The sequence below is a fragment of the Megalops cyprinoides genome, chromosome 9 (genome assembly GCF_013368585.1).
Source record: "Megalops cyprinoides isolate fMegCyp1 chromosome 9, fMegCyp1.pri, whole genome shotgun sequence".
In the NCBI taxonomy this organism is placed as follows: Eukaryota; Metazoa; Chordata; class Actinopteri; order Elopiformes; family Megalopidae; genus Megalops; species Megalops cyprinoides.
This window is the reverse complement of record NC_050591.1, coordinates 32,349,319-32,370,422: the sequence shown is the minus strand read 5'-3', so window position 1 is coordinate 32,370,422 and position 21,104 is coordinate 32,349,319. Positions and strand designations below refer to the sequence as shown.

General features: G+C 39.3%; 4 protein-coding genes across 4 annotated transcripts; 2 read left to right on the top strand and 2 right to left on the bottom strand.

Annotated features, from left to right (window-relative positions):
• Window positions 1-348: 348 nt before the first annotated feature.
• Window positions 349-1,287, top strand: LOC118783789 (odorant receptor 131-2-like). The gene has a single exon (XM_036537747.1). It carries the CDS (start codon window positions 349-351, stop codon window positions 1,285-1,287), a length of 939 nt encoding a protein of 312 aa, XP_036393640.1.
• A 6,678-nt stretch (window positions 1,288-7,965) lies between these two features.
• LOC118783788 (odorant receptor 131-2-like) lies at window positions 7,966-8,904 on the top strand. The gene has a single exon (XM_036537746.1). The coding sequence runs from the start codon at window positions 7,966-7,968 to the stop codon at window positions 8,902-8,904; it is 939 nt and encodes a 312-aa protein (XP_036393639.1).
• Window positions 8,905-12,927: 4,023 nt separating this feature from the next.
• Window positions 12,928-13,929, bottom strand: LOC118783787 (odorant receptor 131-2-like). The gene has a single exon (XM_036537745.1). The coding sequence runs from the start codon at window positions 13,927-13,929 to the stop codon at window positions 12,928-12,930; it is 1,002 nt and encodes a 333-aa protein (XP_036393638.1).
• A 3,026-nt stretch (window positions 13,930-16,955) lies between these two features.
• Window positions 16,956-18,777, bottom strand: LOC118783786 (odorant receptor 131-2-like; the record flags this gene model as incomplete). The annotated part of the gene is made up of 2 exons (XM_036537744.1): window positions 16,956-17,879; window positions 18,742-18,777. Coding segments are annotated over 2 exons (960 nt in total), but the record flags the coding sequence as incomplete, so codon positions are not given.
• Window positions 18,778-21,104: the final 2,327 nt, after the last annotated feature.

The following is a 21,104-nucleotide window of genomic DNA, read 5'->3' as shown; positions in this document are numbered from 1 at the left end:
ACAGGAGTAATATGATGTCAAGTGATGTCAAGTTTAGATGAGACTTCAAAGATCTCCTTAATCAAATCTCAGTTGCAACAAAAATCAAGATACAATGGGTGTACAGGATCAGGGTTGAGGGCGGAATTTGGAATTTTATCAAACTACATTTTTCTTTAAGTTGTTTTAAAAGCAAAATGTAGACGCAATTTTATTCATTGGTTTAGACTACTGTGGATGTGGACATATGTAATTATTACCTGTAATTCTTTTTATATGTTGATTAGTTTGCTAATTTCTAATGAAAAACAAAGGATATTTCGCTATTCTTTTTTCTGTTTTCGCTGATAGCCTGCAGCTGTATGAGCCATGGTTCAGAACAGCAGCAGTGAGGAGCTGATTCTCAGGACTGCTGATCATGTGACCGTGACACTGAAGATGGCCACAGTGCAGCTGCTGGTGTGGCTCTTCATCTACATTGATGGCCTCATGCTCACCGCCTTCTTCAGCAAGCAGGCGTTCCGGGGCAACATGCGTTACGTCCTGTTCGCCCACACCCTGCTGGTGGACTCCATCTTCCTGCTGCTCTCAGACCTGGCGGTGCTGCTGTCCTACTTCTACGTACTGCCGCCTGTGGGTCTGTGCATCCCGCTCTGCATGGTCATGGAGATCGTCACCAATTGTACGCCACTGACCATCACCGCCATGTGCTTGGAGCGCTATGTGGCCATCTGCATGCCACTCAGGCATGCTGAGATCTCCACCCCTAGCAGGACCGTTGTCGTTATCATCATCATCTCAGCCTTTAGCTCCCTCAACCCCTTTATTGACCTCTTCATTCTCATCGCTACAGCCCCGGTGGGTTACTTTTCAGAGCCGAGCTTCTGCCACTACGAGATCATGATGCTCACCAAGTGGCATCGGCTCATGCGGGCCTTCAACTATCAGGTGGACTTCGCAGTGATTGCAGTCATCATTCTGTTCTGTTATGTGAAAATCATGCTGGCGGCCAAGGCTGCATCTGGAGATAACAAGGAATCTGCGTCAAAGGGACGACGCACGCTCCTGCTCCACTCACTGCAGCTTTTCCTCTGCATGATTGACATTCTGTGCCCCTACATCGAGACTTATGTACTGGAGAACAGTCCACAGAACTACCTGACCATCCGATTCTTCAACTACACTGTTTTCACCATCATCTCAAGGGCCCTGAGTCCACTCATCTATGGTCTCAGGGATCAAAAGTTTTTCATTGTCCTGATATATTACGCCAGTTGCAAGATGAATCGCATTTCAGCAGAAACCTAGAAGCTCAAAAACTCAGGTGTCAGAAGCAGGTGCCAGCAAAGCCCAAAGGAAGAATAATGGATTCTGCATGGCCTGTTGCACACATGCACCTCAGATCATGTCCCAATGAGGACATAATATGGGAGATGTAGCTGTATTTGGTGTGTTTTGAAGAGATATGGTTGTCAATAAAATGTTTCTGAAAATATGAAATACTTCCCTGTGCTGTAATCTGTGCAGGTTCAGGTAATATTTTGCCACATTACATAAATGAACTTGAGGTGTGTTTACCTACTTGTGAAGCCACTGCTGTTCAGGGGTGGGGGGAAAAATTGGATAGATACAATAATGAGGAGTCAATAAAATATTTCTGAAATGACAAACACTTGTGCTCTGGCCTGTGCAGCTTCAGGTAGTGGTCACAGACACCTTTAGAGGCCCGTCCATGACTATCAGGCTGCTCACTCCTGCATCACTTATCGTTGGTACACTGGCTGCAGTGTAGTACAGTGGGAAAGGAGCAGGAATTCTAACTGAAAGGTTGCTGGTTAAATTCCCAGCTGAGGCTGCTCTACCCTTGGGTAAGGTACACTGCAAAAAATCCAAATCTCACCAAGCATATTTGTCTCTTTTCAAGTCAAAATATCTCTTTACACTTAATATAAGACACAGTCACCAAACAAGCAAAATTTCCTTGAGCTACAAGGACTTGTTTTTAGATGGTGCATCTTGAATATCTGTGTATTTCCACTAGTTCCATTGGCAGATTTTTTCACTTATTACTAGCAAAAAACACCTTGTATTAATTATTTTATTTCTTATTTTTGAAGGGCTATTTTTTGCAGTGTACTGAACCCAGAATTGCCCAGCTGTATCAACGGATAACATTTAAAAATGATAACCTATGTAAGTCACTCTGGGCAAGAGCATCTGTGAAAAGATAATAATGTAAATGTAATGTAATGGTATACATTCCAGATACCCTAATGGAGGATGGCATGGAGCTTGTCTTGTATGTACTTAGATCGCTTGTAACCAACAGCAGCACACATGCAAAATGGTCACTGGAAAGTCAAAACAGTAGCACTACGGTGACCCCTAGTTATGAATAAATTTAGAAGGAACTACTTAAGATGTATGGGGTGCAGCATTCTGTCCCTACTTCAGAAAATAATAATTTCAGCGAGGAGGGTGTAATATCAGGTCCGGAGTCCCAAGAAGAGTCGTGTGAAATGGAGTGGTACCCCTATATTCCATAGTTTATATATCTAGGTGCCTATATCACGTACGGCACTATAAATTAGTGTGTATGCCTCTTTGGCTATTGTGAGAGAAAGCAGAGCACCAGGAAAAATAGTAATGTTGGACATCATCTCCATCATGGGCAGATAAGAGAAATACATGAGTCCTCCTAAAAGTGGGTGTTTTGTTCATTGTTCACGTTCACCCTACATATCCTTGTAGGCACATCCGATTCTTTAAGGGTTTCTCTGGCAGTTGTAAATTATCCTTGACTGGGGCATACAAAAAGGGGGAACATTTCATCTCCCATGCATCTTCCATTGGGCTGTCTGGACTTGGTACCACTGACAGGTGATGCAGGAGCCATCTGAAGGATTGCCTCTTTGACTGTTTGTGACTAAACTCACATTACATTTCACCAGAGGTGGACACCCTGGCTTCAGAAAGTAAATGTCCTACCATGTATTTGTTCTAGCCATTCACTAAACAAGGTGGTTTCACTAACTGGCTCCTCTACCTGGCTGAAGAGTTGTGCTAATTAAATTCAGCTGGTGTAGTGCATGGGTGGAACAAATACGTGGCAGGACTTTTACTTTCTGAAGCCGGGGTGTCCAGCTCAGCATTTCACAGCATTACATGAATGAACTTGTGCATGCCTATTAGTAAGGCCATTACTGTCCAAGACCATAAAAGTCTGCCATAAGTTGGGAGATTGCAGGATGTCTGACAGCAGCCAGTCACATCAGGCTTTTCTTCAAATAAAGGTATCTGCTGAGTCATTGACCAAAAAAAAAACTTTATGATGCAGGAACTGGAGTAATATGTTCAACTCTTTTTGTTCTCATCAAGATTCTTGCAACAAAATTTTGATTTTGTACAATTTCCACAGCGACATCAAACATCTCTGTTGGAATGGCATCACAATAGTGTAATTGAAACAGAATAAATATATGAACTAGTTTTCCTGTCTCTGTCATTGGAAGAAAAGACCTAGTTTTACTGAATTTCATAGCTATAAAAATGTCAGTCCAAACATATTTTCTGCATGGAGCTGAATTAAGGGAACTGGATCACCTATAACTCCAGGGTCCTTAACAAGTAAGTTTGGAGTGGATAAGGGACCATTGAAGTTGACCCCAAAATTGGCCAGTGCCATAGTACAGTGAGTATTCTTTGTTCTGGGGACTATCAATTTGTGTTTGCCTAAATTTAGTAGCAAATAGTTTGCTCTCATGCAAAGCTTTATGTCTTTAAGACACACTTCAAGTCTGGAGATATTCACCAGCCATCACTTAGACATGTAGCTGTGTGTCATCAGCACAAAAACCAAAATTTTTTGTTGTTTTCCTTGTGTGTCTTTACACAATTTAACAGAAAGCCAAACTCTGTTCAAAAGATTCAGGATGCAGCCCCCATGCTTTATTGAGTTGTACACTCATGTACACAGTGAACAGGAGTGAACATATAACGTAATATATATATACCTATAACGTAACCTGTAACGTAAAGACCTTGCTTAATGGTTTCAGTAATATTTTTTAAAAATGTGATATGCACAGACATGAAAGTAAAATGATTGTCATTATGATTTTTGTGTTTCGATTTTCTTTACTGCAAAGCCAAATAAATAAATCTGAGGTGTTCAATCTCTACGTTATTTGTGATCATAAAGTTTCAATTTTTTAAATGTCATCTGTTCATACTCCTATTTTAGAGGATGAAAGTGGCCATGTATACTTCAATGTCACTAATTCATTTGTACCTGTTTCTTAGCATGTCATATACATATGTAAAATACATACATAAAAACACAGAAGTAGTATTACATGTTCAACAAACAATCTTGGAGATAACAGTAATGGGCACAAATTGATCTCAAACCAAAAATCTCTCAAAGCAAGAGTAAGTAAAAGAATCAAAATAAAATGCAATCATGAAATTTGTGGGCATTTATTTATGAAATCAACTTGAGTCTAAATCATCTGACATGTTGTCATATCTTGCAGTGTTGCATTCCAATTGGCTTGAAACTGCTGCTCTGTCAACCTCCTGGTGACGGAGAATTTAAATGCATAAAATCAAACAAATGGAGAAAATTGTGAGTCCTAGCAATAAAAAAGAAGAAACCCAGCTTAAAGGAATTGTAGGATGTCAGACCAGTCAGAAGTGTACACACAGGGAGAATTTTGGAAGGCAACTGAAAGTTTTTTGTTCTTGACTGAGACACCTTTCAAACAAAACTGAAATGTCCAGTGCCATTTTGAGGCAAAGTACTGAGGGCAAGTGATCAAACAAAATGCCATTAATGACAGGCCTTAAGAGCAAATCTATTCGGATGGGAAATATAATAAAGATGAAACTGGACTGCAATACAGGAACACATCTTGTTGTATTATCAGGTATTAACAGCTGAAGCAAAGGAAAATGGAGTTCCATTGTGGAAGAGGGCCTCTGCACTGATCCGGGTTTTAGTTTTCTGCGTGAATCCAGAGCACAAAAGATCTTAAGTTGGATGTGAGATCTTAATGGCCTTGATGCTCACCGATGGTTTATTTTTCTTGCTTGGATAAGAAACTGTGGCTGAGTTGTTTTATTTTTTTGGCATATAGTAAAAGGGGACCTGTGGGCAAAGAGAAAGAAAAAGGAAAAGAATGATTATCTTTCGAATTTCATACAGACATTAAGTTCCAGTTGAAACAGTTGAAAAAGAGATACTATGCCTTCAGAATTGATAACATTGAAAAAAACAACAAACAAAGAACAACTCCTCATGGGACTCCATATTTCACTCAAGTAAGGTTTGAGGTGCCTGCTATGATCTGCACAAAGATAAGGGGCATCGAGTCAAATAAAATGGGCCCTTTACAATACGTGAAGCTCATTTATAAAGCAAAGTCTTACTTTGAAGAACTCCAAGTGTTTGCCTTACCGAGGCCTGTTTAGAGCTTATACAGAAACCCACCCTCAGTATCTTTAGGAGAGGATTAGTAGGGGAACATGAATATGAGCCTGCTGTACATATATACTCGATAGTGGGAGTACGTATACACAGGTGGGACTTCTGTATCAGTTGTATGGTACCAGTTTTAATCGGGCTACAAAGGTCAGAAATGACACCTTTCTGAAAAAGCATTGCCTTCCTCACTGAGGCCTGACAGATACTGGAGATATACCCAACCCTGGAACAATGTTACACGTCTCCACAGAGAAAGCTTGTTTTTCCCAACCAAAGAACAAAGTTAGTTGCTCAATTAAGCGCACGCCTCAGGTGTTTGTTATTAAAAATTAATGAGTGTGTCTTTGACTGGGGATTGAGTGGTGGGGTGGTGGGTGGGGGGGTGAAGGCTGAGGAGGCAAACTGCTGTTACTGTACTCTGGAGCATCCTGGTAATAATTATCGAAAGGCACAGCACACGCTGGATTGGAAATGTGCCATAACCACGTGTCTCAACCTCCCCACTCACATTTAATCTCGTAAACATATTACTGACTTCTTCATGTGGAGGTAAAGATGTGCCCCAGTGATTTAGAGGAGAGAAAGTCAAACAACAACCCCCCCCCCAACCTTATGTCTGCTGATCCTGGGCCTCTTAGGCCTCTGTCCAGGAGGTTTTTCTGTCTGAGATCTCAGACAGACGGGTGGGATGATTAGTGGGAACACACAACCCTCTGGTTCTATGTGTAGTACCACACCTAGTACCTGTAGCACCTGTAACTATCCTGACAACAACCATCCCCTCCCCCTGCCTAAATAAACACCCCTCTAGTAGTGAACTGAAAAGATACCCTGAGTGGGTATCTGATTTCAGGTCAAATGTTAAATGTACTGTAAGTAATGAATATGTTACCTGGCATTGATCAGGGCCATTCTCCAGGAAAATGGACACTATACAGCTAAAGCTAGCGTCACACATCTACAACCTCCAAGTCTACCTCTCCCTGTATTAGTAACATTTGCAAAGATATTGCATAAGTCAAAGAAAGCCTAATCCCTTGCAACAAATCCAAATAATAACTATCCAAAACCCTATTAATTAATCAGTCTTTGAAAGGTTATGATATCATACTGGAATAATATTATTACACCTGAATTCATGTTTGAAAGCTTCTTAATTAGTCCCATACAGCAAACATGTACCCTCAATGGGCCATTGTTCCAGGTTTTGTCAACAGCATGACAATAAGCCAAATATACCCTTCTAAGGCCATTGGTCAGAAAACCTGCTCATGAGACTATATAACACAGAGCTTTTGGTTATTCATGCTTTTGCTGAGGATCTGGGCACATATGTTAAAGGTAATAATGCGTTGAATGTATTCACTGATTTATATCATTTAACAATACATATTTCATTTAAAAAACTGAAGTTCAACTAAAACCAAGTAATAGGTAAACATGTTAATGTTATTTTGGTCAGTTATTTCATTAAGGATGTTGTGAATGTGTTAATAGTGTTTGTATTTGGTATCACTATTAGTATTAACCTTAATATTAATATTGTGAAATTTGCTTTATTTCTGATATATATATTAAAATTGGACTATTTGGACAAATACATTTTTTATTCTTTATTGTGTATCAGAGACCTTATCTAAAGAATTAATCTGATTAATGTAAATACATTAGGTTCTGAAAAGTGCTAGTAGGAATACCAAATTAAGACATTAAAAATTAAGGAGTAATATAGTATAATATGTCATGGATCTATATAAATAATTTTTGCTATAATTTTTGGTACACCCATAGAATCAATGCACCTGTGCAGGTATACAGTACAAGCTATAATACAATTTAGAATGATATTACAATAGTTTTTGAAAGTGAACTGCTTATTACTTAAGCATGTATTTTTTTGTCAACATAAATGTATATTATTTCTCATTGCATTCAAGCAGCAATCAGAATCTGAATTTTCTTCTACGGTAATGTTTCTCAGCCCTGGTCCTGATGACTCTTTTCTTTCCAAACTGAATGAATTAGCTTTGATTAAGCTGTCAATTAAACACCAATCTTTATTTGACATCTGTGAATGAGATCTGCATTGAATCATTTTGAAAGAAATTGTTGCTATATATGTTTGTCCTCTTTGTTTATATAAATAAATAACCACAGGACTAATATGATGTCAAGTGATGTCAAGTTTAGATGAGACTTCAAAGATCTCCATAATCAAATCTCAGTTGCAACAAAAATTAAGATACACTGGGTGTACAGGATCAGGGTTGAGGGGGGAATTTGGAATTTTATCAAACTACATTTTTCTTTAAGTTGTTTTAAAAGCAAAATGTAGACACAATTTTATTCATTGTTTTAGAGTATTATGGATGTGGGCATATGTATGTCTTATCTTTAATTGTTTTTATATGTTGATAAGTTTGCAAATTTCTAATGAAAAACAAAGGATATTTCGCTATTCTTTTTTCTGTTTTCGCTGATAGCCTGCAGCTGTATGAGCCATGGTTCAGAACAGCAGCAGTGAGCAGCTGATTCTCAGGACTGCTGACCACGTGACTGAGAGGCTGAAGATGGCCACAGTGCAGCTACTGGTGTGGCTCTTCATCTACATTGATGGCCTCATGCTCACCGCCTTCTTCAGCAAGCAGGCGTTCCGGGGCAACATGCGTTACGTCCTGTTCGCCCACACCCTGCTGGTGGACTCCATCTTCCTGCTGCTCTCAGACCTGGCGGTGCTGCTGTCCCACTTCTACGTGCTGCCGCCTGTGGGTCTGTGCATCCCGCTCTGCATGGCCATGGAGATCGTCACCAACTGCACGCCTTTCACCATCACCGCCATGTGCTTGGAGCGCTATGTGGCCATCTGTATGCCACTGAGACATGCTGAGATCTCCAGCACTGGCAGGACTATTGTTGTTATCATCATCATCTTGGCCTTCAGCTCCCTCTATCCCTTTATTGACCTCTTCATCCTCATCGCTACAGCCCCGGTGGGTTACTTTTCAGAGCCGAGCTTCTGCCACTACGAGATCATGATGCTGGTCAAGTGGCATCGCTTCTTCCGGGCCATCAGCTGCCAGGTGGACTTCGCAGTGATTGTGGTCATCATTCTGTTCTGTTATGTGAAAATCATGCTGGCGGCCAAGGCTGCATCTGGAGATAACAAGGAATCTGCGTCAAAGGGACGACGCACGCTCCTCTTCCACTCACTGCAGCTTTTCCTCTGCATGATTGACATTCTGTGCCCCTACATCGAGACTTTCGTGCTGGAGAACAGTCCACAGAACTACCTGACCGTCCAATTCTTGAATTACACCATTTTCACCATCTTTTCAAGGGCCCTGAGTCCACTCATCTATGGTCTCAGGGATCAAAAGTTTTTCATTGTGCTGATATATTATGCCACTTGCAAGATGAATCGCATTTCAGCAGAAACCTAGAAGCTCAAAAACTCAGGTGTCAGAAGCAGGTGCCAGCAAAACCCAGAGGAAGAGTAATGGATTCTGCATGGCCTGTTGCACACATGCACTTCAGATCATGTCCCAATGAGGACATAGTACAGGAGGTCACCGAGTTACGATGAATCAACTTACGTCAAATTCCAAGGTATGACGCTCCCTCCATAGACCCCATTATGATTTTAATATGGCTTACGACGAATGACAATTGGCGCACTACTTTTGTCCGCGAGAGTAAAGTCTTGGGCCATGGCAGTAGACAGGCTCGCGGAATGTGTATTGATACGTGTATTTATTTGTCAAAGGTTTGTATACATATATTGGTACCTGTATTTGATAGGTAAATATATTCACCAAAGGTTGGTATGTGCATTGTTTAGTGAAAATAAATGTTTGTTTAAAGTTTTTTATGAAAAGAATTGTTAAATATATGATAAATGTTAGCATAACTGCCACTACATACCGATATAGGCGCCGCTAGAGACAAAAAAGCGACTTACAACGTTTTTCAACTTACGACACCAAAAAAACGGAACCCCATCGTAACTCTGTGACCTCCTGTATAGGAATGTGGCTTTATTTCGTGTATTTTGAAGAGATATGGATGTTAATAAAATGTTTCTGAGAATATGGAATGCTTCCTTGTGCTGTAATATGTGCAGGTAACTCATATTTTATAACATTACATAAATGAACTTGAGTTGTGTTTACTTCTTGTGAAGTTTGAATGGTTGCTCGTTCAATTCCCAGCTGGGGCTGCTCTTCGCTTGGGAAAGGTACTGAGCCCAGAATTGCCTCAGAAAATATCCAGCTGTATCAATGGATAACATGTAAAAATATAGATTCATGGGGTGCAGCACTTCAGAAAATAATAATTTCAGCGAGGAGGGTGTACCATCAGGTCCGGAGTCCCAAGAAGAGTCGCGTGGAGTGGAGTGAAGTGGAGTGGTACCCCTATAATCCATAGTTTATATACCTGTGTGCCCATATATCCTTCTGTCCTATGCTACGACGCTATAAATTAGTGTGTATGCCTCTTTGGCTAATGTGAGAGAAAGCAGAGCACCAAGAAAAATAGTAATGTTGGACATCATCTCCATCATGGACAGATAAGAGAAATATATGAGTCCTCCTAAAAGTGGGTGTTTTGTTCATTGTTGACATTCACCCTACATATCCTTGTAGGCACATCCAATTCTTTAAGGGTTAAGGGCATTAAGGGGTTAAGGGCGTACAAAAATGGATAATGTAAAAATTTGGTTGTTCGGTTAAGGATTCGCTGAGATAGAGAGGACCAAACAGATACAAGGGGGGGGTTGTTTATTTAGTTTGTTTATTTTGTTTTGTTTGTTTTTTTTTGGGGGGGGGGGGCATCTACAACAAACTTTTATATCCCAAGAACAGCAAGTCAAACGCAATTGAAAAGAGTCAGGATGTAGCCTCAATGCTTTATTGAGCTGTACACTCATGTACAGAGTGAACAGGAGTGAGCCTATAACAAAAAAATGAAGAAATATTACATGGTTACAGCACACTCCTAGCTGGGTAATAGCTATGAGGTTGTCATAGCTACATGGCTATTGGAACGTACTGTATGAACAGCCTTATGTAGAAAAACAAAAAGAATGGCTGTATAGCACATTAGTTATACATGTAAATGCAAAAGGTTAAAAGTAACAAAATCAGTGAGAAGAATTGTAGTATTAGGTAATATTCAGGCCATAAGCAATAACAATAGCGGCTAGGCTAATAATGCAGATCCTGATTATCTACACAGCTTTCAAAGAGAAGACACAATATAATTATACACATATACAACACTTAATGTTCCAGAAATACACTACTATCTGTGCTGAACTGCAAACACTCACAGAAGATGCTTAGGAAGGTATAAACAGAATGGATGACAGCCCATAGCGACAGGACTGTGATTAACCGCTCATAGCAACAGAACAGTGGTTGATACTGAAAATCAAAATGTTTGTTTTCTTGTTAGGATTGTGGGGCATGTGATATTAACAATGTGGATCTGTCAAGATAAAAATCAAGATAAATAGGAATCAAATTCATATATAGGTAAGGGCATCAAAGTTTATTTCATGCTTACGAATGACATCTCCAAATGGCAGCATACAAAGTAAAAACAACAAGGGCTCAGGGACTTATCATTAAAAATAGCCTTGTGGGACACTGTTCTGAGCTTCAGAAGGAAAAGGAATTTCTTCAGTTAGTTTCATGTGCTGGAATCTATGAGATCGGTATGTCTTCAACCAGGACAGCATGCTTTGAGGGACCAGGAGGGCAATCCTGTAAGAAGCTGTGAAAAGTGCTCAGGAAAAGCAGGAAACATGCTGTATAACAGTCTGACACTTGGCAGTCAATGTAAATCATATTCACTGTCACAGATAGTTAGCCTAAGCCTTACCACTACACCACACTGCTGCCCCACAAGAACACGCATTTATTGATGTGCTGGCCCGACAGTCTGCACACAGAAACTGTGCGCGCAGAACCTGTGCATACTGGCCGGGTGACATGCTAAATTTGCTCTGAATCGTCAGTTTCCTGACTGGGCAAGTCACTGGCCAGTTTTACTTTACTCACACATGTTTTTACTTGCCCTGCCCTAATTTTTTTCAGACTTAGATCTGATTGGGAGTCACTACCAGATCCCAGCTCCCTGCAGTCCCCATGTGATAATGTGCACCATCATGGCTTGGCTCACTATCAGCACACCTCTGACCCTGGTGGCAATGTGCCTGGAATGCTATGTGGCCATCTGCATGCCTCTGAGACACGCCAGCATCTCCACCACTAGAACCAGGCTGCTAGGCCTTGTCTTCATCTGGTGTCTTGCAGGCATCCATGCTTTCATTTTCTTCATAGTGTTTGCCTCCTCTGTTCTTACATTGCACATAATGTGAGCATTGTTTCTGCTTGTTACCTTGATAGCTAGCTTGCTTTCTTTTCTGTAAGCTGTCACGCCCATTAGCAAACTACCAGCACAAAAATGAGACGTCATCGGGTCACAAGTTCACTCACCAGCTGTAAGGAGTCAGCTCCAGACCGTAAGCTTCATAATTAACTGTGCTTGCTACACAGCCGCATATCACAGAATATTAACAATGCACTGTTTGTGCTTGCTAGCTTTGTATGGTTTTCTGTCAGCTGCTTCAATTGAACTTACTATACTCAAACTTCTGGGTTTGAGTTAACTTGTCTAGATACTTGAATGCAAAAATAGGTTTGTTGTTCAGTTTACTTATACCAAGATGAAGTCAAGCTACATAAAATAACTGGACAAGTGCTATTTCAAAGCAAACCGGTTTTAAAGACAGGATTTCATACAACCTGGCTATTTTTTTTTTTCATCTTTCATCAAAACCAAGACACAAAGATTATAATGGCTGTAATTTTATTGTTTACGCCTGTGCATTTCACATTTTTGAAAAAGAAGAAGCAGATTAACAAGGTTACAGCAAACCTTAATTTTAAACAAATTGTGTATTTGATTAGATCTGATAGAAACACCTTCACTTCATCACAGTGTGTACTGCTAGTGCCTGTTTAAATAAGGAAAGCAAATACCCGTTGGGTGTTTGCTGACCATTTATTCTACATCCACACATAAACTTTTCTTCATTTTCAGAGTATTCATTTATGTAATAGTGCAAATTCTTGGTAAATGACACCATTAGAGCATATTATGATGAAATGTACATGTGTGCTGTATCAGCATTGCAAATGGGTACCAGAGGGGGCCAGAGAAGACTATGCTTAAGGGAGGAGAGAATGCCCAGACCTGGGGATACAGCAACACACGCGTGCACACACACACGCACACGCACACAAACACACACACACACTTAGGCAAATGTAGGTCACATACAGGTTAAATATACATTTACACAGACATTCATGGACACAAACACAAGCTTGTGTACACCTCAAATATATACACACATACACACATGCACAGATAAACTTGTTTCACTCATCTGTTTTTTATATACAGTTCAAGGGCCACGTTTTCTCATTTTTAAGATGAAGTGGACAGAATTTGCAATAATAGAAGTCTTTTTTATTCAGACCAAAAACTGCATAGTATCTCAACACCAGAAAAAACTTTTCATCCCTCAAACCGTATATCAGTGGGCTCAGACAACGTGGTGCTAATATAAACACAATGAAATTGGAGTACCTCACATTAATAAACAGCATGTAATCAATCTTAAAAACAGCCATCTCTACATAAGGGCACAACAGTTGAATCAAACAGAGGAGCAACTGAAAGGCATGAAGAACCACAGTCCTGAGACCCTTGGAGGCAGATTTCTTGTTGCTTGAAGCTCCTTTGGCAGCTGCCATGATTTTAACATAGGTGAAGCCTATGGTAATAGACATGACTATGAAGTAAAACTGAAATAATCCTGCTCTGATCTGTACTTGCCAATTGTATATCATCATCATCTCCACACTACAGACCATGTATGAGGTATAAATGCTGAGAGGAACAGAGGAGACAAATGCAATGAGTATAATCAGAGCAGGTATTGCTGAGAGACACCAGATGAGGACAAGGCCTAGCAGCCTGGTTCTAGTGGTGGAGATGCTGGCATGTCTCAGAGGCATGCAGATGGCCACATAGCGTTCCAGGCACATTGCCACCAGGGTCAGAGGTGTGCCGATAGTGAGCCAAGCCATGATGGTACACATTATCACACAGGGAATACAGGGGACTGGGATCTGGAAGTAACTCCCAATCAGAGCCAAGTCTGTAAACACCATGAGGGCAGAGTCTGCGATCAATGTCTGCGCAAACAAAATGTAGCGAGTGTCGGTTCGAAAGGCCTCCTTTTTGAAGAAGGTGCATATCATGAGGCAGTTCACGTAGAGGAAAATTCCCACCAACACCTGCACCAGCACTATCTTCTCATTCCAAGATCGAGATAGGAGGGGTGCAGGAATATTGCTCAGGTTAGTGTATTGAGGGATAGACTGAGCCATTGTGTTTCTTGAGGAAAGACAGAAGAGAAAAGTGAATGCATTTTGGCCATAATTTAAGAATTTATAGGAGAAAAAACAGTACAATTCCCTAATTCACATAAAATACATACATTTCCTATACTGTATCTCTGTTACTTTCATTTGGAAATACCACAATTATGCAACAGGTACAGATACAAAAAACCTGTAGTGCCATGCTGCTGCTCGTTCAACATGTTTATACAGTTATTAAATATAAATATTAATGTTGAAAAAGCTTTAATCAAAAAAAGGAAAAATTACTGTGTTCTGTTATAAAAGGTGGACAGCAGGAGAATAAATTTACAAAAGATCAGTTAAAATCAAACAAATAAGTAAAACATTTCTCTCCCTGAACAACTTTATGTTCCTTTAAAATTTGCTAATATGTGAATTTTAAAAAGTCATTTAAAACTTCAAACATTTGAAAAATGTTTAAAACGACGACAAATAAAATTCTATGCACATTACTCTCACCCATGTTCTGTACTGCCAGGCTAGATTGTCACAGTACAGTATTTGTCTCATGCATTACTGTCGTGTAGAAAATGTGTCAACTGTTAAATTGTTGTTAAATACTAAACTTGCCTGCTGTATTCTACACAAACCTGTTCACTGAGAAAAGTGCTTTCATGATCAGCATGTTGTCAGTACCTTTCAGATCCTTTGGCTATGTCCTTAAGCTGCTTTTTCAAGGCATTAGCAACATCATGCACATGTATATATACTGAATCAGTTTTGGACTGGTCAAATGACATAAGCATGTTGTGGTGATTAATTGTTTACAGATGTTTGCCTTGGCAACAGTCACACTGCTGATGTCATCTTTATGGAGAATCTGTGGCATCAATAGCAGGGGCCTCAGAGGAGATGGAGTTAAGTGAACAGACAAATAGGTTCATGTTAGGGAAATACCTTTCCAAAGCATATGTTTGCATCAGCACCATGTTATTTGTGACATACCATGAGACAATTCACTTGCAGCAAAGACAAATGAGTGCATCATTATGAGATCATTTGAAGTTAAAGTTAGAATTATAAACAGTTACATTACATTGTTGTCATTTAGCAGATATTTTATTCAGAGCGAGGTACATAGGTTACACTTTTCATGTGTTGTCCATTTATACAGCTGGATATTTACTGAGGCAATTTTGGGTTGAGTACCTTTCCCAAGGATACAGCAGCAGTGCCTCAATGGGGAATCGAACCAGCAACCTTTTGGTTATGAGCACTGCTCCTTACCACCTTGCTACATTGCCACACAAATACTGAAAAAAAGTTGATTTTTCTATAAAATGCTCAAAATCACAAAGTAAAGTCAATTTCTTCCATGTGAATTAATGAGAGTGTGAGGAGCTGTGGCTCCCTTCCCGCCAAACACTCTGACCGCCCTATGCCATAGCCACCTGTTACAACAGAGGAGGAAGTGGGGGGACAAAGGGTATGGCTTAAATAACAGAAGACACAGGTGAAATACAGGTGGAAGACATTAACTAAATGAGACATAGAACAGAGGAAGTTATGAGGGCATTTGGTGGTCTTTACTGGAAGCAGCAGCCAAATCCCTGACAGTGCATGCAGCTTTGCCTTTTTCCTCGTCCAGCTTCATAAGAAAACATTGCTGAAAATGCATATAGATTGATATGCACTGGAAACCTCTATTTCATGCTGCTTTGGCCTAGTCTGTCTTGCAGAATATTATGTCATAATGGTTGCTGTACATTGCTGACCTGTGATAGGATGACCTTTATGAGGCACAGTTCAATCACAGTTGCTAAATTTCCTTGTGTCTATGCCTGTCTCTGCCCTCACACAGAAGCATGTGTGACTGACAGCACATTAATCAGACACCTTCTGAGTACAAGTGAAAAATGTACAAGACTAAATCAATCAGTGTGACCCTTTCCAGGTGGGGCTGTCATAATAACATCATAGGGGCAGACTAGCCTTTGTCAATGGTGACAGTATGTATTTTATATTCCAGTGTCTGCATTGAAATATATTTTGTGTTGGTATAAAATAAAAATAGATGCATAATTTAAAAAAGTTTTGAGACCATTCATATTATTTCCAAATACTACATTCCTGTCTTTTGGAAATTTAATTGATATGCTAATGTAAAAGTACTAATGGATTATTGTGACACTGAAGCATACTCACAGCCACTTCCATCCAAAGAAAAAAAACTGACCAAAAACCCAACCAAATAAAATATTTACACATATTATTTATGCTATTTTCTGGTCCTGAATAATGCAGAGGTTTGCACACCTTACTAATGAGTTAATCTGAGTGTGTGAAAATCAAGACACAAAGAGCATAAAGACAATCAGTTTATTGCTATTGCTTGTACATCTCATATTTTTGAAAATCAATAGGGAAAACAAACATCACATGTTGATTTTAAACAGATAACAAATTCTTATTCTTATTCTAATTCTTATTAAGCATTACATTTCATAGAAAGAACTTTATCTTAAATCATAGTGTATGTTACTATTGTCTGTTTAAAATGAGAAAAAATTACCCACTGGGTCTAAAGTGACTGTTTATTCTGTACCAACAGATTTTTCTGAAAATTCATATTATGGACTGATGTAGTAGTGTAAAATGTAAAAATAAGAAGTGATCATGAAAAATTACATTTTGCTGCAAATTTTAGCCACATTTATTAGAGCCAAATAAACTGTGCCTGTATGGGAGGAGTAAGAGAAAGCCTTGAGGAGGAGGGACACAAGGACCGGGGATACAGCAACACACACACACACACACACACACACACACACACACACACACACACACACACACACATACACACACACACACACACACACACACACACACACACACACACACACACACACACACACACAGAACATTTACGAAGACACAGGCACAAACACAAGCACATACACACCTCAAACATAAACAGACACTTCAAACACACACACATACACACAGACACACACACACACGTATCCTCAGCATGTTTCACTCAGTGGTTTTTATGTACCAGTCAAAGGCCATGTTTTTTCACTTTTTAGATGAAGTGGACAGAATCTGCAAAAATGGAATTCTTTTTTATTCAAACCAAAAACTGCATAGTATCTCAAAACCACAAAAAATTTTTCATCCCTTAAACCATATATCAGTGGGCTCAGACAACGTGGTGCTAATACAAACAAAATGAAATCGGAGTATCTCACATTCAAAAACATCATGTAATCAATCTTCATGATAGCCATCTCTACATAAGGGCACAACAGTTGAATCAAACAGAGGAGCAACTGAAAGGCATGAAGAACCACAGTCCTGAGACCCTTGGAGGCAGATTTCTTGTTGCTTGAGGCTCCTTTGGCAGCTGCCATGATTTTAACATAGGTGAAGCCTATGATAATAGACATGACTATGAAGTAAAACTGAAATAATCCCACTCTGACCTGTATTTGCCAATTGTATGTCATCATCATCTCCACACTACAGACCATGTATGAGGTATAAATGCTGAGAGGAACAGAGGAGACAAATGCAATGAGTATAATCAGAGCAGGTATTGCTGAGAGACACCAGATGAGGACAAAGCCTAGCAGCCTGGTTCTAGTGGTGGAGATGCTGGCGTGTCTCAGAGGCATGCAGATGGCCACATAGCGTTCCAGGCACATTGCCACCAGGGTCAGTGGTGTGCTTAATAAAAGCCAGACCATGATGGTGCACATTATCACACAGGGAATACAGGGGACTGGGATCCGGTAGTAACTCCCAAGCGCAGCCAAATCCGAAAGAACCATGAAGGCAGAGTCAATTAACAGAGTCTGTGCGAACAAAATGTAGCGAGTGTCGGTACGAAAGGCCTCCTTTTTGAAGAAGGTGCATATCATGAGGCAGTTCACATAGAGGAAAATTCCCACCAATACCTGCACCAGCACTATCTGCACATTCCAAGGTTTGGAGAGGAGGGGTGCAGGAATATTGCTCAGGTTGGTGTATTGAGGGATGGTTTGAGTCATTGTTTCTCTGGAATAAAGACAGAAAAGAAGAATCAATGCATTTAAAGCATAATCAATCAAAACTGAAAACCATTAAATTTGCTGCTTAAGATTAAAATTTAGTATTTAGTATATCAGGTTTAACAGAATAGGAAATATTGCTACACAAAGAAATTAAAGAACGCCAAAAATGTAGAGCATTGCCTTTTTTCTCACCAAATATGTCTTGATGTATTGATGTGTAAAAAATTGCCTTCATCAATGTAAGGAAACATGACTGTGGTCTGTTATAGAGGCAACATAATCAATTTACATAAGTAAAGTAAAACTGAAAACATTGCTCTCCCTGAATCACTTTTTAAAAAATTTCCTCAAAGAAGAAAACTTGCAAACAAGTGGATTAACAATTACGTACATTTAAAACATGGAACAAAATCAACCACAAATGAAACATTTCTGTGTCTATTTTTCACACACATGTACTGTACTATCAGACTAAATTATAAAAGCACTAACCTAAACTATATTGCACATTACTGTAGTTTAGAAAACTATCAATGTAAATAAAAGACAGTTATTAACACTTATTATTGTCTGATATTTTCCACACAAACCTGTTGATTGAAAAAAGCTTTTATGATTTAGTGGTTTTCAGTACCTTTCAGATCCTTTGGCTACGTCCTTAAGATGCTCTTTCAAGACAATCATTCCAACATCATACTTATTTATATATATATACTGAATCAGTTTTGGACTGGTCAGATGACATCAGCATGTTGTGCTGTAACTGTTTATAGATGCTTGCCTTGGCAACAGTTACACTGCTGATGTCACCCTTAGAGGAAACAAGGTAAATCAACAGATTAATGGATTAAGGGAATGGAAGAAAGAAGAAACAAGTTAATGTTTAATGATATGCCTGTCAATGCCAATGCCAGTTATGCCAAAATGCCAAATGCCAATAATATACATACAATAATTTTCGCGGACCTTAAATTCCATAATTGCAAAGATATATATTTGTCTTACCATATACAGTATATCACATGCATCATTAGATACAGCAGCAGTGTGGCATAGTAGTCTGGGACAGGTCCTGTAACTGCAAAATCATTTCAAAAATTACCTCCATCAGTGATGACTGCTGAGAACAGAGCCAAGATTCAAAGATCTCAAAATTATTTTAAAAATATTCAACATTTTTTCCTTGTTACATAATTAAGAATATGTAAACATAAATCAGCATTTCATGCCCTTGTGGCAGTCTTATTGGCTTGAAATACTTGGTGAAATAGCACCAACTATCAAATATCTTAAAATCCCCTCTTGTTCCATAGAAATACAGTGGCTTTGGGAGCATACAACCAAGACAACCTGGAGTGGCTTTGAAAGAAGTCTCTTAATGTCCTTGAGTGGCTAAGACAAAGTCCAGACTTGAACCCCAAACAGAGAGACCTGCAGATGGTGGTACACAGATGCTCCCCATCCAACTTGACTCAGTTTAAGAGGATCTGCCAGGAAGAATGGGAGAAACTGCCCAAATCCAGGTGCGCAAAGGTTGTGGAGACTTACCCAAGAAGGCCCATAGTTGTGACAGCTGCCAAATGTTCTTCTGTAAAGTACTGAATAAACAGTCTGAATACTTACATGAATGAGATATTTAAGTTTTTAATCTTTAATAACTTTGCAAAAAATTTCTAAAAAATGTTTTTGCTTTGTCATTATTTATTATTGTGTGTAGACTGATGGCCAAAGTAATACATTTAATCATACTAATTCTAACTAATTCTACAACACAACAAAGTGTGCAAAAAGTTAAGGGGTCTGAATACTTTCTGAAGCCACTGTATATTAGAAAAATAATATATTTCATGAGATTGGTCATCCCATTGAAATATATTGCATTTCAGCTGAGGTCAATGAGATGCCTTGTCTGGCTCAGATAGGATGGTACATTTACATTTACATTTGTTCATTTGGAAGACACTTTTATCCAAAGTGACTTACAAGTGAGGCAGAGTACAACACAAGCAAAAGCCATACAAGGAGTCAACAACATTAGTGCTGCATGACCAAGTTTCAATAGTTGGCCAGACAAGGTACAAGCTAGCTGTTAGAGAAACAAGTTCATTAAACTTTTTTTTTTTTATTATTTTTTTTTAAGGAAAACGGAGTTTATGACGTAAGAAATTGCTTTAGGTGGTAATGATTCAGGTGATCAGGTGAGCAAAGAACTGTGCCTTCAGATATTTCTTAAAAATAGTGAAGCATTCAGCAGAGCGGATGAAGTGTGGAAGGTCATTCCACCATCGCGGGACAATGGCAGAGAAAGTTCTAGATAGTGATTTTGCGCTGCAATACAATCTAACCCTGACTCCTGGTCTACTAGCCCACAGCCAGCATTTTCTTTTTTTGTGATGAGAATTTAGTTCCACCTAGAATCCCGGCTTCCCCTTCAAACCTATGTTAAAATGGATTTTAGCTGAAGTCAATGAGATGCTTTATTTAGCTCTGATTGGACGATATCAACATTATGATAATAACATAATGATAATTTAATTCTACCCGTCTGCCCGGCTCGGGGCATTGACACGGGAAATTATGATGACCAGTAGGTCATAGATCAAGGTCAGGCAACCTTATAGACAACCAATCATACCTTTTGATGAATGCTACCTCCATTACGTACCCCAAGCCCCTTGTATGTGTGTAGTGAATTGAGGCAATTGCTGGCATAATTTACCTGGGAAATCAAATTTAAATCATTATTTTACTCTTGAATGATCATCAAATGTTGATTGTCTTCATTGCTGTCAAGGGTTAGTTTTTCAGAATTACAGCTGTATTTAGCTAACTAACTTAACTGCCAGCTTTGCCTAGTTCTCGCTATCTAGCTAGCTACTTTGGCAAGCAGACTAACTAATTGCAATTGCAGACTAACAAATTCCCTACATAGCTGTAGACAGAGAACACTGTGGACTGGGTTTTTACATGACTAGATCCATTAGTTACGTGGAAGAAAATCGCATGAAATCAGAGCAGGTCAAAAGTTGGGATGTAGAAATCAATCTTTTTATTCCTTCTGGTATAAGATGGTAGAGTGGCTTAGTGATAGCATAGCTGCTAGGCAAATGTATCAGGGTTTGTGACAGCCTGTTTTGCCCGGTT

Excerpts from the sequence above, each read along its gene's own strand:
- LOC118783788 (XM_036537746.1), top strand. The coding sequence starts at position 7,966 with ATGGTTCAGAACAGCAGCAGTGAGCAGCTGATTCTCAGGACTGCTGAC.
- LOC118783787 (XM_036537745.1), bottom strand. The coding sequence starts at position 13,929 with ATGGCTCAGTCTATCCCTCAATACACTAACCTGAGCAATATTCCTGCA.
- LOC118783789 (XM_036537747.1), top strand. The coding sequence starts at position 349 with ATGGTTCAGAACAGCAGCAGTGAGGAGCTGATTCTCAGGACTGCTGAT.